General features: G+C 39.0%; 1 protein-coding gene across 16 annotated transcripts in view; it reads left to right on the plus strand.

Annotated features, from left to right (window-relative positions):
• The window catches only part of ptprt (protein tyrosine phosphatase receptor type T), a 487625-nt gene that overhangs the window by 343562 nt on the left and 131240 nt on the right, over positions 1–12823 (plus strand). For all 16 annotated transcript variants that reach the window (XM_071386753.1, XM_071386649.1, XM_071386662.1 and 13 more), the window contains exon 11: positions 2841–2946. In XM_071386753.1, coding sequence (XP_071242854.1) covers positions 2841–2946 — 106 coding nt within the window. The remainder of the gene's footprint in view (positions 1–2840; positions 2947–12823) is intronic.

Consider the following 12823-nt stretch of genomic DNA (forward strand, 5'->3'; position numbering starts at 1 on the left):
TTCATGCAATAAAATGCAAATTAATTACTTAAAAATCATACAATGTGATTTTCTGGATATTTGTTTTAGATTCTGTCTCTCACAGTTGAAGTGTACCTATGATAAAAATTACAGACCTCTACATGCTTTGTAAGTAGGAAAACCTGCAAAATCGGCAGTGTATCAAATACTTGTTCTCCCCACTGTATATCTATCCATCTATGTCCTTAATCAGTATATAGGAGGACATTTTGCTTACTTCAAATCAAAGCTGTAATGCATCCTGATGTCTTTGTTTGCTGGTTCAGTAGGCGCCCCCAGAGACAACTGCAGGTCTTGACAGTTGGTCTTGCCGTCAGCAACCCTCTTCTGGTAGACAGACCGCTCACTCTGAACAAGCAGGTGATGCTGCTCTTGCTTCTTCAGCTTGGCTGACTTAACAGCTTCTGGCAGATTGGCAGATCTGAAGACATGATAGTTGTTCCTCTGGCACTGCCAGCACAGGTCTGTCCTAGGCTTAGTGCTTGAGATGTGGGGCAGAAATCTTCTCCACAGCCCGGAGGAAGACAGCCCAACTACACTTACCTCTGGAAAATACAGAAAACATGTGAGATCAATAAAATTAGTGCCAATCATGTTGGAGGTCAATTAAATAATAAAAACGTGTTTATGCTTTACGTACCAAGTGTTAGAGTCATTGATTTCTTGTAGAGACGCCACATTGCTGCTTTTGTCACATGGGATGGCAACAGCTTTCCACCAAAGTGTTTGTGTCCTGGGTGACATCCTGGTAATACGCTTCGCAGAGCATTTTGATGAAATTCACCACTCACTGCAAGTCCTCATGCTTCAGGTGTAACCTGTGCTTGCTTGGGTCAGCTCTCATTTTGATGGGCGGCATTAGACCATTCTCCTTGTATGACTGGTGGAGAGTGAAGCGTGTTCTACTGATGCTGAAAGACGAATTCCAGATATAAATATTTTTGCACTATTATACAATAGATGCGAAATGGCATTCTGAGATAACATCACTACACACAGTTCATACACGTAATGTTAGCTAACTAGCCAGCCATTTAACGTCAACTAACTTTAGCCAGCTAACATCAAATTTAACTTAGGGTCTTTTGTTTAGACATGTAGCTAGCATGCTAGCCAGCTAAACAATGAAATATAATCCCAATCCATAGAGTACTAGTGAAACAAACTGATTGCCATAGCTAGCTAAAGTTAACCAAATAGGTTCAATGTTAGCTAGCAAGTCAGCCATCCAACTTTAGCAGGCTAGCTAACAGCAAGCTTTAACTTGCAATGAAACAACTTTCGGACAAAATTAGAAACGTATAATATCTGAAACTGTTGCTAGACTCGTACCCGTATACATGGATGAAAGCTTCACGGCAGACTGCAGATCCTTTCCATTTAGTTTGCACAGCTCAGAGAGAGTCAGCATGGTACGATCGTTCTCCAGAAAGTAGTTCATCACAACTTTTCCCCACTGACCTTTGTCTATATCCTAATGAATTCAGGGGAGCAATGTTATTGAGAGCAGTTGCAACATATTTGCAGTTCTCCATGGTTAACGTTATATCTTTCGAACAAACTGCAGTAGAAAGGATTATCGACGTATAACGAGCAGCTCACTTTATAGACACAAGGTTCCCACTCATTATCTCAGCCAATCATGGCTAGTGGGAAGGTTCCTGTCTTTTTGTTTGGCTAAACCCACTAGGTTTGTAATTTAACAACTTTATTCCTAAATGTGTTTTATGTTCAAACGCCTCTCTGGTGACTTGCGACATACGCATAGTTTCCTGAAACGGGTCACATATGTGGGAACTCCTTCACGACGGTCGGAAAAGCATTCCAGGTGAAGCTGGTTGAGAGAATGCCAAGACTGTGCAAAGCTGTCATCAAGGAAAAGGGTGGCTACTTTGAAGAATCTAAAATCTAATATGTATATTGATTTGTTTAACACTTTTTTTGGTTACTATATGATTCCATATGTGTTATTTAATGGTTTTGATGTCTTCACTATTATTCTACAATAATAGAAAATAGTACCAATAAAGAAAAACCTTTGAATGAGTAGGTGTGTCCAAACTTTTGAACGGTACTGTACATTCACACAACATTGCAACCAAACAGTGAGCAATTGTTTATCATTCATTTGAACCATGTCATTCAATGACATTCATATATAGAAATGGTGTAACACAAGCATCAAGGATGTATCTTGTTATCTCTGAAAGTTAACATTTCCTGTCTTAGTTGTCAGTCATACAATAGACTAGAGCCTTGATGGCCTACAGCATCAACACCATTCTCTTTGAATCCCTGAACGTTTTACCATTTCTAATTTCAGTCTGCTGCGATTTATCTAATCAAGGTTGTCCTATGAATGTTTTGGAGATAATGAAGATTGGGGAAGACGTGACATTTTAGAGAGATGGCACTATCGTGACGTGTACAGGGCAAGGTTTTCACACCAACACGCTTGTGTTCGGGTACATCTTTAAAAAGGTCAATCTTTAGCAATGGCTTCATGGACAACATTGACTTAAATCCATAGATGGAGATGGTCTGTTTAGGTACTGTGACTGTATGCCAATACTCTATTGTGCATTAGCTTTAGAAATCACAGGGCTGAATCCACTATTTTCATGATGTCAGGGGACCAAGTGTGTTGATTGTGTGTTTTAAAGATAATAATTCGAAAGGGGTTGTGTTCATTAGGAAACAAAAGTAACAAAACAGACTCAATCATATTTGTTTTTCATTGCAAAACATTTTTGCTTTTTCCGTTGCGTGCCCTTATGAACACAACTCTGTCTCATACCCTCTGAATCTTTCCCCACTAGCCCCATCAATGCCGGAGTACGAGACAGACATTCCCCCTCTGAATGAGACGGACACCACCATCACAGTTCTGCTGAAGCCTGCGCAGTCCAGAGGAGCTCCCGTCAGGTACCACACTATGCCATCACTTCAGTCAGGTCCATTATGTCTGCAGTACGGTAAGTTAGTTACATGTCCAGGTGTCTCCATTTTGGAAGTGTTTACTTCAACCTAGTCTGTTTTTCTCTGCTTCAAATTTGGAAACTCGTGCATAAAGCCTAACCATTTTGGGGGGTTAGCATTATGGAGGTGTCAGATTGACAAAATAATGGTGTTTGGGAAGATTGTATATTTGGTTGTTTTTACTGCTTATCTGCACAGTAAGAAATTAATTGGTAATACACAACACATGATAGTGCAGTTAACACTTACACAAGGTTGCACAAGGTTCAACCAAAGTGTTCTTTCTCTAAAAAGACCAAAGTCCACATAATCACACGACAAAACTATCACCCTCATGCACTTAAGGAGATCACGAATATCATGGACACATTAGAACTAATGGATATATGGAGGCTTAAAAACCCTGAGCTAGTGAGATACAGTATACAGTACATGGAGGAGGATTAATCAAGCTAGTCATCTTGACTACTTTCCTGTGTCCTTCTCACTGGCTCCAAAAGTTTAAAAAAAAGTGTTGATAGGAGACAGAATGTGATCAAACCACCATCTAACTGGCATCCACATAACTCTTACCAAATGTCCATGTGAGCAGGGATATTGTAAATGTAATCAAAGCCTACTGGATGACAAGCTGTTTTTAACCAAGACAAAATAATCTATAACTTTTAATAGACTTTTTCCTGCATAACATACACTACCATTTAAAAGTTTGGTGTCACGTAGAAATGTCCTTGTTTTTGAAAGAAAAGCACATTTTTGGTCCATTAAAATAACATCAAATTTATTAGAAATACAGTGTAGACATTGTTAATGTTGTAAATTACTATTGTACCTGGAAACAGCTGATTTTCTATGGAATATCTAAATAGGCGTACAGCTGCCCTTTATCAGCAACCATCACTCCTGTTGTTCGAGATCTTCAGTTTCTTGGCAATTTCTCGCTTGGAATAGCCTTCATTTCTCAGATAAGAATAGACTGATGAGTTTCAGAAGAAAGTACTTTGTTTCTGGCCATTTTGAACCTGTAATCGAACCCACAAATGCTGATGCTCCAGATACTCAACTAGTCTAAAGAAGGCCAGTTTTATTGCTTCTTTAATCAGAAACACCGGTTTCAGCTGTGCTAACATAGTTGCAAATGGGTTTTCTAAAGATCAATTAGCCTTTTAAAATGATAAACTTGGATTAGCTAACACAACGTGCCATTTGAACACAGGAGTGATGGTTGCTGATAATGGGCCTCTGTACTCCTATTTAGATATTCCATAAAGAATCTGCCGTTTCCAGCTACAATAGTCATTTACAACAATAACATTGTCTACGGTGTATTTCTGATCAATTTGATGTCATTTTAATGGACAAAAAATTTGCTTTTAGGTCAAAAACAAGGACATTTCTAAGTGACCCCAAACTTTTGAACGGTAGTGTACTCTAGGTACAGCAGATCCCCTTATTGTATGGGATACTTTCGAATGTGCCTTCAGAGGCCATGCAATTCAATACTCATCTTTAAAGCAAAACCTAATTTCGGTCAAAAGAGATTAGACTAACAAAGGAAATAGTGGAACTAGCACCACAGATGGATGGCAATAAAAACAGTACATAGAGGCACAGAATAAAAACATAAAGAACTGGAGGAACTTATTCAAGAACGATCAAGAGTAATATATTAATAAAATAAAGCAAACTGGATGGAAAATGGTTCAAATGCACCAAATTATTTTTCACTTTCGATGATGATTAAAAATGTATTTGGGGCATTTTTCACCATTTTCCATCCACAAAGAATTGACAGGGGTGGCAGGTAGCCTAGTAGTTAGAGCATTAGGGCCAGTAACTGAAAGGTTGCTAGATCGAATCCCCGAGGTGACAAGGTCAAAATCTGTCGTTCTGCCCCTGAACAAGGCAGTCAACACACTGTTCCAAGGCCGTCATTGTAAATAAGAATTTGTTCTTAACTGACTTGCCTAGTTAAATAAAGTTTAAATCAAAAAAATCAAAAACAGAAACACGTTACAAATGACGGAGTGTTTCTGATCACCAAATTATATTTTGAAAGATGAAGCTAAATATTTTAAGTATATTTTCTCTTTTCAGTCTCCTCCATCCTCCATCTCCACTGAATGATAACTTTGTTTACCTAATAATAGTGTAAAATTAATAACTGTACAGAAAGACTTGTGTGAAAGCCAAATTACAGAGGAGGAATTTCTTGATACAATTAATTCCTTTCAGTCTGGAAAAATTCCAGGGCTTGATGGAATACCAGTTGAGTTACAGTACTCAAAGATCCACAATTCACATGTTTTACCGACTATAAAAATGGTAGACTATCAAATACACAGCAAGAAGGTCTGATTTAAATATGACTAAAACAGGACCCAGGTGGAAAGTGTAAAGAACCAGTCCATTTATAAAACTGGAAGCCCTTTACACTTCTATGCATAGCGCATATAATTAAAATGGTTTTATTGGATATTATTCATCCTAATTAGACAGGTCTTTTTACATTGACAATACATTGGAGATAATATAAGACAATTACTTGAAACAATGAAAACTATGATTTTTTTTTTTTAAACAGGCCTGGTCTTCATAGTAGATTTTGAAAAGACCTTTGATAAAGTACGACTACAATTTGTGTACACTGTAGAACACCTTCCTAATATTGGGTTACTCAGAACAGACTCAATGTGTCTGGGCATGGACTCTGCAAGCTGTCGAAAGCGTTCCGCAGGGATGCTGGCCAATGTTGACTCCAATGCTTTCCACAGTTGTGTCAGGTTGGCTGGATGTCCTTTGGATAGTGGAAAATTCTTGATACACACGGGGAACTGTCGAGTGTGAAAAAAACAGTAGCATTGCAGTTCTTGATACAAACCGGTGCACCTGGCACCTACTGCAATAACCTGTTCAAAGGTACTTAAATATTTTGTGTGCCATTCAACCTCTCAATGGTACACATACACAATCCATACCTCAATTGTCAAAGGCTTAAAAATCCTTCTTTAACCTTTCTCCTCCCATTCAACTACACTGATTGAAGTGGATTTTGTGACATCCATAGGGGATCATAGCGTTCACCTGGATTCATCTGGTCATGGAAAGAACAGGTGTCCTTAATGTTTTGTATGCTCAGTTTATACATGCCTGGACTATTTTAATTTTGGAGAATCTCTTATACAATGGGTTAAAGTTATTTATAGCAACCCCAGGTGTAAAATAGTGAATAATGGTTACTTCTCAGAAAGTATTGAACTGTCAATAGGAGTTAATTCTTGCCACTAGGACAAGGTTGTCCACTTTCTCCTTTTCTATTTGTTATAGCCACCGGAATGTTAGCTATTAAAATCAGATCTAAGAAAAATATTAAGGGGTTAAAAGTCCAGGGCTTTAAAACAAACGTGTCAATGTATGCCAATGACTCAAGTTTTCTCTTAAGTCTGCAATCTGGATTACTACACAGTCTCATTGAGGGTCTAGATCATTCATGATATTATGAATAGGAATGGTGGAGTTGTGTCACACACACAGAAATTATGGGAATGTAAAAAAAAAAAAAAAAAAATTCTATATTTTTTTATTTAACCAGGTATGCCACTCGAGAACAAGTTCTCATTTACAACTGCGACCTGACCAAGATAAAGCAAAGCAGTGCGACAAAAACAACAACACAGAGTTACACATAAACAAACGTACAGTCAATAACACAATAGAAAAGAAAAATAGAAAAATCTGTGTACAGTGTGTGCAAATGTAGAAGAGTAGGGGTAGGTAGGCAATAAATACGCAATAGAGGTGAAATAATTACAATTTAGCATTAATACTGGAGTGATAGATGTGCAGATGATGATGTGCAAGTAGAGATACTGGGATGCAAAAGAGCAAGAGGGTAAGAGGGTAAGTAATAATATGAGGATGAGGTAGATGGGTGTGCTATTTACAGATTGGCTGTGTACAGGTACAGTGATCGGTAAGCTACTCTGACAGCTGATGCTTAAAGTTAGAGAGGGAGATATAAGACTCCAGCTTCAGAGATTTTTGCAATTCGTTCCAGTCATTGGCAGCAGAGAACTGGAAGGAAAGGCGGCCAAAGGAAGTGTTGGCTTTGGGGATGACCAGTGCAATATACCTGCTGGAGCGTGTGCTACGGGTGGGTGTTGCTATGGTGACCAGTTAGCTGAGATAAGGCAGGGCTTTACCTAGCAAAGACTTATAGATGACCTGGAGTCAGTGGGTTTGGCGACGGATATGTAATGAGGGCCAGCCAACGAGAGCATACAGGTCGCAGTGGTGGGTAGTATATGGGGCTTTGGTGACAAAATAGATGGCACTATGGTAGACTGCATCCAGTTTGCTGAGTAGAGTGTTGGGGGCTACTTTGTAAATGACATCGCCGAAGTCAAGGATTGGTTTGGATAGTCAGTTTTAATTAAAAAACACATTTGGCAGATTTTCTTTGCATAAATAGAAAAATATATCAGTTTCATTTGAGGATCAAAATGTTGACAGCTGCGCCATACAGGTTGAAAAATACCTGGGAAGAGATTTTCGAAGTTCCAATTTTATGGCACATAGTTTATGAACTGACACACAAAACAACACTTGATTGAACACTGAGTTTTTAAATTTAAATTATACACAATTCTCGCCACCAACATAATATTACATATATGGGGCATACAACAGTCATTAGATCATTTATTCTGGTATTGCCCCTATGTATCTTGTTTCTGGTCACAGGTTCAGGAGTGGCTGAAAAATCACAACATTCACCTAAACCGACCCTACAAATAGCACTTTTGGTAATTTGGAAAGCCTTAGTCAATCAATTAATATAATAATACTTTAGCAAACATATTCATATTTAATTTACAATCTATGAATACTATGAAATTAGAAATTTTCAGAATTAATTTAAGACATCACAGCACAGTTGAAAAATACTGTATATGGCACATGGAAATCAAGAAAGGGTCTGAAAATGCAATTTATTATGTCTACCGTATATATCTGAGTACCTTTTAATGTGTAATGTGTATCTCAAACTATATTTCTCTCATGTAATACTGTGTATAAAAGTGCCATGTATGAATAACGAATATGTAGCAAAATAGCTGTAAAAACTAAAATGTAAAACAAAGTATGTTTTGTCCTCCGGAGAGGGTGAATGAGCCAATAAAAATGAAATATACATACAAAAAAAATCAAGACAGAAAGTCCATCCACTTCGCATGTGTCCCAACCTTGAAATGGTTCACCAAAGTCCACAGAATCTATTAAATTTAAAATAGAATTATTGTTGGTATGGTGGGTGTTTTGAGGTATTAGTAGCAGTCATTCAAATAAGTGCAATTTGTATGCAAAATGAATTAAGGGGATCATGTTACATTTGTATTGTAGTTGGCGGAGCAACACAGTTATATTCAACATTTCCCTTTGTGCAAGTTTTGAAAACACAACCTTTTAAATGTTTTATTTAACCTTTATTTAACTAGGCAAGTCAGTTAAGAACAAATTCTTATTTACAATGACGGCCTACCCTGGCCAAACCCTGACCCGGACGACGCTGGGCCAATTGTGCACCGCCCTATGGGACTCCCAATAACGACCAGTTGTGAAACAGCCTGAAATCAAACCAGGGTCTGTAGTGACGCCTCGAGCACTGAGATTCTGTGCCTTAGACCGCTGCGCCACTTGGGAGCACCTTGACGAAACAGACACGACATACTAGCCTATGCCAATTAAACACTACTGGCCATTGGCTTGGAACAACAGCTTAACCGCTTTACGAACATCAACCGAATTGACATTCATGAAAATGTGTTTAGTGTGTGCATATTGAATTAGAACATTTTACGCTCTACCTAACATCCCAGAAGGAAGTTATGTCCCAGTGTTAACTGTCAGAATACCTCAAGTTTGGTTAGAAAGAAAATGCTAATTTACTTGCTATTGGGCTAACAATATTTTCAGGCATTATGGAATTTAAATATCTGAAGGTGTCACGTTCCTGACCTTATTTCTTTTGTTTAGTCTTTGTTTAGTTGGTCAGGACGTGAGCTGGGTGGGCATTCTATGTTTTGTGTTTCTATGTTGGGTTTGTTGTTTGGCCTAATATGGTTCTCAATCAGAGGCAGGTGTTTGTCATTGTCTCTGATAGGGAACCATATTAAGTTAGCCTGTTTTCACTGTTTGTTTGTGGGTGATTGTTCCTGTTCGTGCGTTCATGTGTTTTATGTTCTCTAGTTCAGGACTGTAGCTTCGTTGGTTTTCGTCTGTTTATTGTTTTGTTCGTCTTGAAGAAGTATTCTAATAAATATGGATACATACCACGCTGCGCTTTGGTCCTCCTCTCCTTCTACCGACGAAAGCCGTTACAGAAGGGAAAAATGCAATAAGGGTATACAGTATTCTTTCATTTTCATAGTACCTCTAAAAATATATTTTTGGGGAGATTTACAGTGCTTTTTTTCCTCCAGACGTGTTGTTGGCATTCAGGCCAAAGAGTTCAATCTTGGTTTCATCAGCCCAGAGAATCTTGTTTCTCATGGTCTGAGAGTCCTTTAGGTGCCTTTTGGCAAACTCCAAGAAGGCTGTCATGTGCCTTTACTGAGGAGTGGCTTCCATCTGGCCACTCTACCATAAAGGCCTGATTTGTGGAGTGCTGCAGAGATGGTTGTCCTTCTGGAAGGTTCTCCCATCTCCACAGAGGAACTCTGGAGCTCTGTCAGAGTGACCATCGGGTTCTTGGTCACCTCCCTGACCAAGGCCCTTCTCCCCCGATTGCTCAGTTTGGCCGGGTGGTCAGCTCTAGGAAGAGTCTTGGTGGTTCCAATTTTCTTCCTTTTAAGAATGATGGAGGTCACTGTGTTCTTGTGGACCGTCAATGCTGCAGACATTTTCTGATACTCTTCCCCAGATCGGTGCCTCAACACAATCCTGTCTCTGAGCTCTACAGACATTTCCTTCGACCTCACAGCTTGGTTTTTTCTCTGACATGCACTGTCAACTGTGGGACCTTATATAGACTGTGGGACCTTACATAGACAAATATGCCCCTTATATAGACAGAAACATCTCAAGGATGACCAATGGAAACCGGATGCTCAATTTCGAGTCTCATAGCTCGGAATACTTATGTAAATAATGTATTTCTGTCATTATGGGTTATAGTGTGTCGATTAAAGAGGAAAATATTTTATTTAATCCATTTTAGAATAAGGCTGTAACAAAATGTGGAAAAAGTGATATATTGTCGATATACTTTCCGAATGCACTGTATATCATAGAGGTTAAATATAATACATATTATTCATATGCTCTATTTAATTATTTGATGTATCAACTACTAAATAATTTTATAAACACTTCAAATATGCCACTAAGTGCTACCAGATGTGCATGGGCTTCATTGCCTCATGTTGAAAACAGGTAAATACGGTAGCCTAAATTTCACATACAGATAATGCTTTAAATTGTCTCTAGAACATAAAAGCTCTGGACTCTACACCTGTAGCCCTTTCCACTCACAGACCTTGTCATCTCGAATACGGGTTGAAAATTGCTGATTTTATCATTGATAAGCGCCTAAATTGGAATGCAGTACAGTAACATGCTATACATGATGTCAGAGCTGACATTCTCGGCTTCACAGCGTTGTATGGGTTTTGACTGACAACCGTTATAAACTTGAGCACCGCGCAATAAAAGAAGATGCTCCCATCCCTCCTGCTAATTGGGCGACTTTTGCACATTTGTTATGTCTGAGTGAGGGAAATGCTGTAAATACAGAGGAGTCAATGTGTTCTAAAAGATGAGACATTGAGCATCAAAATTAATACCGCTCTAATTTTAAACAAGCAAACCAAACACTCGTGAGTCCAAATGTGAACTTCACATTTCCATATTTGAAAACTTATGACATTTACAGTATCAAGGTTTATGCTCGTTCTTATTATGTTACTGAACATATCCAGATTATTTTCTGATTTTGTTACTGACAAATTCTGTGAAAAGTACAGATAATGTAAAATATACATAAAATCAACAGTTTAATGTTTGGATTCAGTCTTGTTTCAGGTGAACTGTTGTGTCCTTGTCTTTGGCCTGATCATTTCCTGATAATCTCCAAAGTGTTCTCTGTCAATTGCTACTATGGTCATGCATTTGCTTTTTATAGTCCTTCTGTTAGAAACATTTCAATTTGGCCTCATCCATATAGGCCAATTTCCACGAGTGTAAGGGGTTCATGGAAATGTTTGTTTACAAAAAAGGTCACGACATGATCAGACATCATGTTGTTATGTCCATCCTGCACACACAGACGCAAACAAGCCATTTTTCCACTGCACTTGTTTGGTGTCTGAAAGCCATTAGCTTGAATTGGATATTTGCTGTCAGAGAAAACAAAAGTGCACTCTCCTTTGGTCATCAGCAGTTATCCCATATGAAAGATTCCAAATTAGAGGCTAGGATAATTTGCCCTAGTCTTTACAGAAACATACATTTCCCTAATTGCATATAATTGTGAAGTGTGTTCTTGGCATAGCTGGACGTAATTGCGGACAACCACTATAGCGTCCAATGGCTCAAAAGAAGTCCTTATCCAATCATGCACCCCGGCGCAGCAACAAACCCTCTCATCCAGGCTGTATCACATCCGGATGTGATTGGGAATCCCATAGGGCGGCGCACAATTGGCCCAGCGTCGTCCGGGTTTGGCCGGGGCAGGCAGTCATTGTAAATAGGAATTTGTTCTTAACTGACTTGCCTAGTTAAATAAAGGTTAAATACATTTTTTTTTTAATTACCTTCCTCTCTATTGTCTATCACAGTGCCTATCACAGTCTATGTAGTCTATCACAGTGCCATCCGTTTTGTCACCTTAGCCCCATATACTACCCACCACTGCGACCTGTATGCTCTCGTTGGCTGGTCCTTGCTTCATATTCGTCGCCAGTCGCCAAACCCACTGGCTCCAAGTCATCTATAAGTCTTTGCTAGGTAAAGCCCCGCCTTATCTCAGCTCACTGGTCACCATAGCAGCACCCGCACGTAGCACGTGCTCCAGCAGGTACAGTTGAAGTCGGAAGTTTACATACACTTAGGTTGGAGTCATTAGAACTTGTTTTTCAACCACTCCACAAATTTCTTGCTAACAAACTATGGTTTTGACTAGTCGGTTAGGACATCTAATTTTTCCACAATTGTTTACAGACAGATTATGTCATTTATAATTCACTGTATCACAATTCCAGTGGATCAGAAGTTTACATACACTAAGTTGACTGTGCCATTAAACAGCTTGGAAAATTCCAGAAAATTATGTCATGGCTTTAGAAGCTTCTGATAGGCTAATTGACATAATTTGAGTCAATTGGAGGTGTACCTGTGGATGTATTTCAAGGCCCACCTTCAAACTCAGTGCCTCTTTGCTAGACATCATGTGAAAATAAAAAGAAATCAGACAAGGCCTCAGAAAGACAATTGTAGACCTCCACGAGTCTGGTTCTTGGGAACAATTTCCAATTGCCTGAAGGTACCACCACGTTCATCTGTACAAACAATAGTACACAAGTATAAACACCATGGGACCATGGGGCCGTCATACCGCTCAAGAAGGAGACACGTTCTGTGTTCTAGAGATTAACGTACTTTGGTGCGAAAGGTGCAAATCAATCCCAGAACAACAGCAAAGGACCTTGTGAAGATGGTGGAGGAAACAGGCACAAAAGTACCTATATCCACAGTAGAATGAGTCCTATATCGACATAACCTGAAAGGCCGCTCAGCAAGGAAGAAGCCACTGCTACATAACTGC

The sequence above is a fragment of the Salvelinus alpinus genome, chromosome 2 (assembly GCF_045679555.1).
Source record: "Salvelinus alpinus chromosome 2, SLU_Salpinus.1, whole genome shotgun sequence".
Taxonomy (NCBI): domain Eukaryota; kingdom Metazoa; phylum Chordata; class Actinopteri; order Salmoniformes; family Salmonidae; genus Salvelinus; species Salvelinus alpinus.